This window comes from Arachis ipaensis, chromosome B06 (genome assembly GCF_000816755.2).
Source record: "Arachis ipaensis cultivar K30076 chromosome B06, Araip1.1, whole genome shotgun sequence".
In the NCBI taxonomy this organism is placed as follows: Eukaryota; Viridiplantae; Streptophyta; class Magnoliopsida; order Fabales; family Fabaceae; genus Arachis; species Arachis ipaensis.
Genome location: NC_029790.2, coordinates 52,271,971 through 52,273,163, shown reverse-complemented (window position 1 = coordinate 52,273,163; position 1,193 = coordinate 52,271,971). Strand labels below are relative to the sequence as shown.

Here is a 1,193-nt window from a genome sequence, read left to right as displayed (position 1 = left end):
TGCTAACCTAAAACTAATTGCTCCCCCTTTGTCCAAGCTTGAGTTCTGCATGAAATATGTAACGACCCAACTTCCAGCATGTCTAGATCATACTAGAAATCGAATGTTACCAACTTATTTTTCCTTTTTGTATTATTAATTAATAAATATAAGCCTGTACGTTGTTAAAACCCCGCGAATTTTACAAGTAAATTTTTTTTTAACAAGAATAATTTAAAGTCGCATACCTTCCATATATCAAGGGATAATTAAACATTCACATACATAAGACAAAAGATAACAGAATATGGAACAACACACTATAATATACATCATGTTACAGAAGTGGTTCAGTTATATAAGCATAGAGCTATGGTACAGCACCCCTAAGTCAGTGACTCATATAGTATATACATATATGTACATAAGACGCCCCAGGGCCTGGCCTGACCAAAAGCCCCTAAGCTGGCACCCAGGCTAGCCTAACTCTGATATATGCCTATTCCCTCTAATCATGCTAACAAAAGTGAGGGAGACACTCTAATGTACTGAAGTTAGACTAGGCGTCTCAAAAAGTCTCCTCAATCCTGGTCTGGAGTTCCTCACGGAAAATCACCGGGCGAATGGTGATGCTCGCCTGCTGGCGCCTCACCTGGCTCATCGTCATCACTATCAGAGGAGATAACTATGAAGTTAGGATCTTCCTCTGGATCTTCTTCTTCCTCGTCCTCTTCTTCTGCCGGAGTGATAGCAGAGGAACCACTGCTGGCCACAGGAACCATAAAAGGATAGCTACCAAACAAAATAAAGTCGGGAGAAGGAGGTGGCGCCTCCATGATCTGATCATACTCATGTCCCTGCTGCTCATCAAAGACAGGAGGCTCGATCGGCTCAGGTAAAGGATCAAGCTCGGGTGGCAACACAGGAACACCCCACTCATCAAGGACAAAAGGTGCAGGAGGTGCCTCATGGATACGCTGGACAGGTATAGGCTCATCAGGTAGAGGAGGTTCAGGTGGAGGAGGATAGTCAGGTGGAGGTGGCATCTGCTCCTCAGGATGAGGTATCCCAGGTCCGCCGGGCTGTAACCAAGATAAAGGAAAGTCATAGGGTGCATCAAGATTAAAGTATGCTGTCCTAATAGGGTACTGGAAAGATCTACCACGAACTACATAATTACGGATACGAGGTACCGCACAGTAGATGTAATACTC

At 44.1% G+C, this 1,193-nt stretch overlaps 1 protein-coding gene across 1 annotated transcript in view; it reads right to left on the bottom strand.

Annotated features, from left to right (window-relative positions):
- The window catches only part of LOC107646873 (pollen-specific leucine-rich repeat extensin-like protein 1), a 3,479-nt gene continuing 2,867 nt past the window's right edge, over positions 582-1,193 (bottom strand). The window contains exon 3 of the mRNA XM_016351015.1: positions 582-1,147. Coding sequence (XP_016206501.1) covers positions 582-1,147 — 566 coding nt within the window. The remainder of the gene's footprint in view (positions 1,148-1,193) is intronic.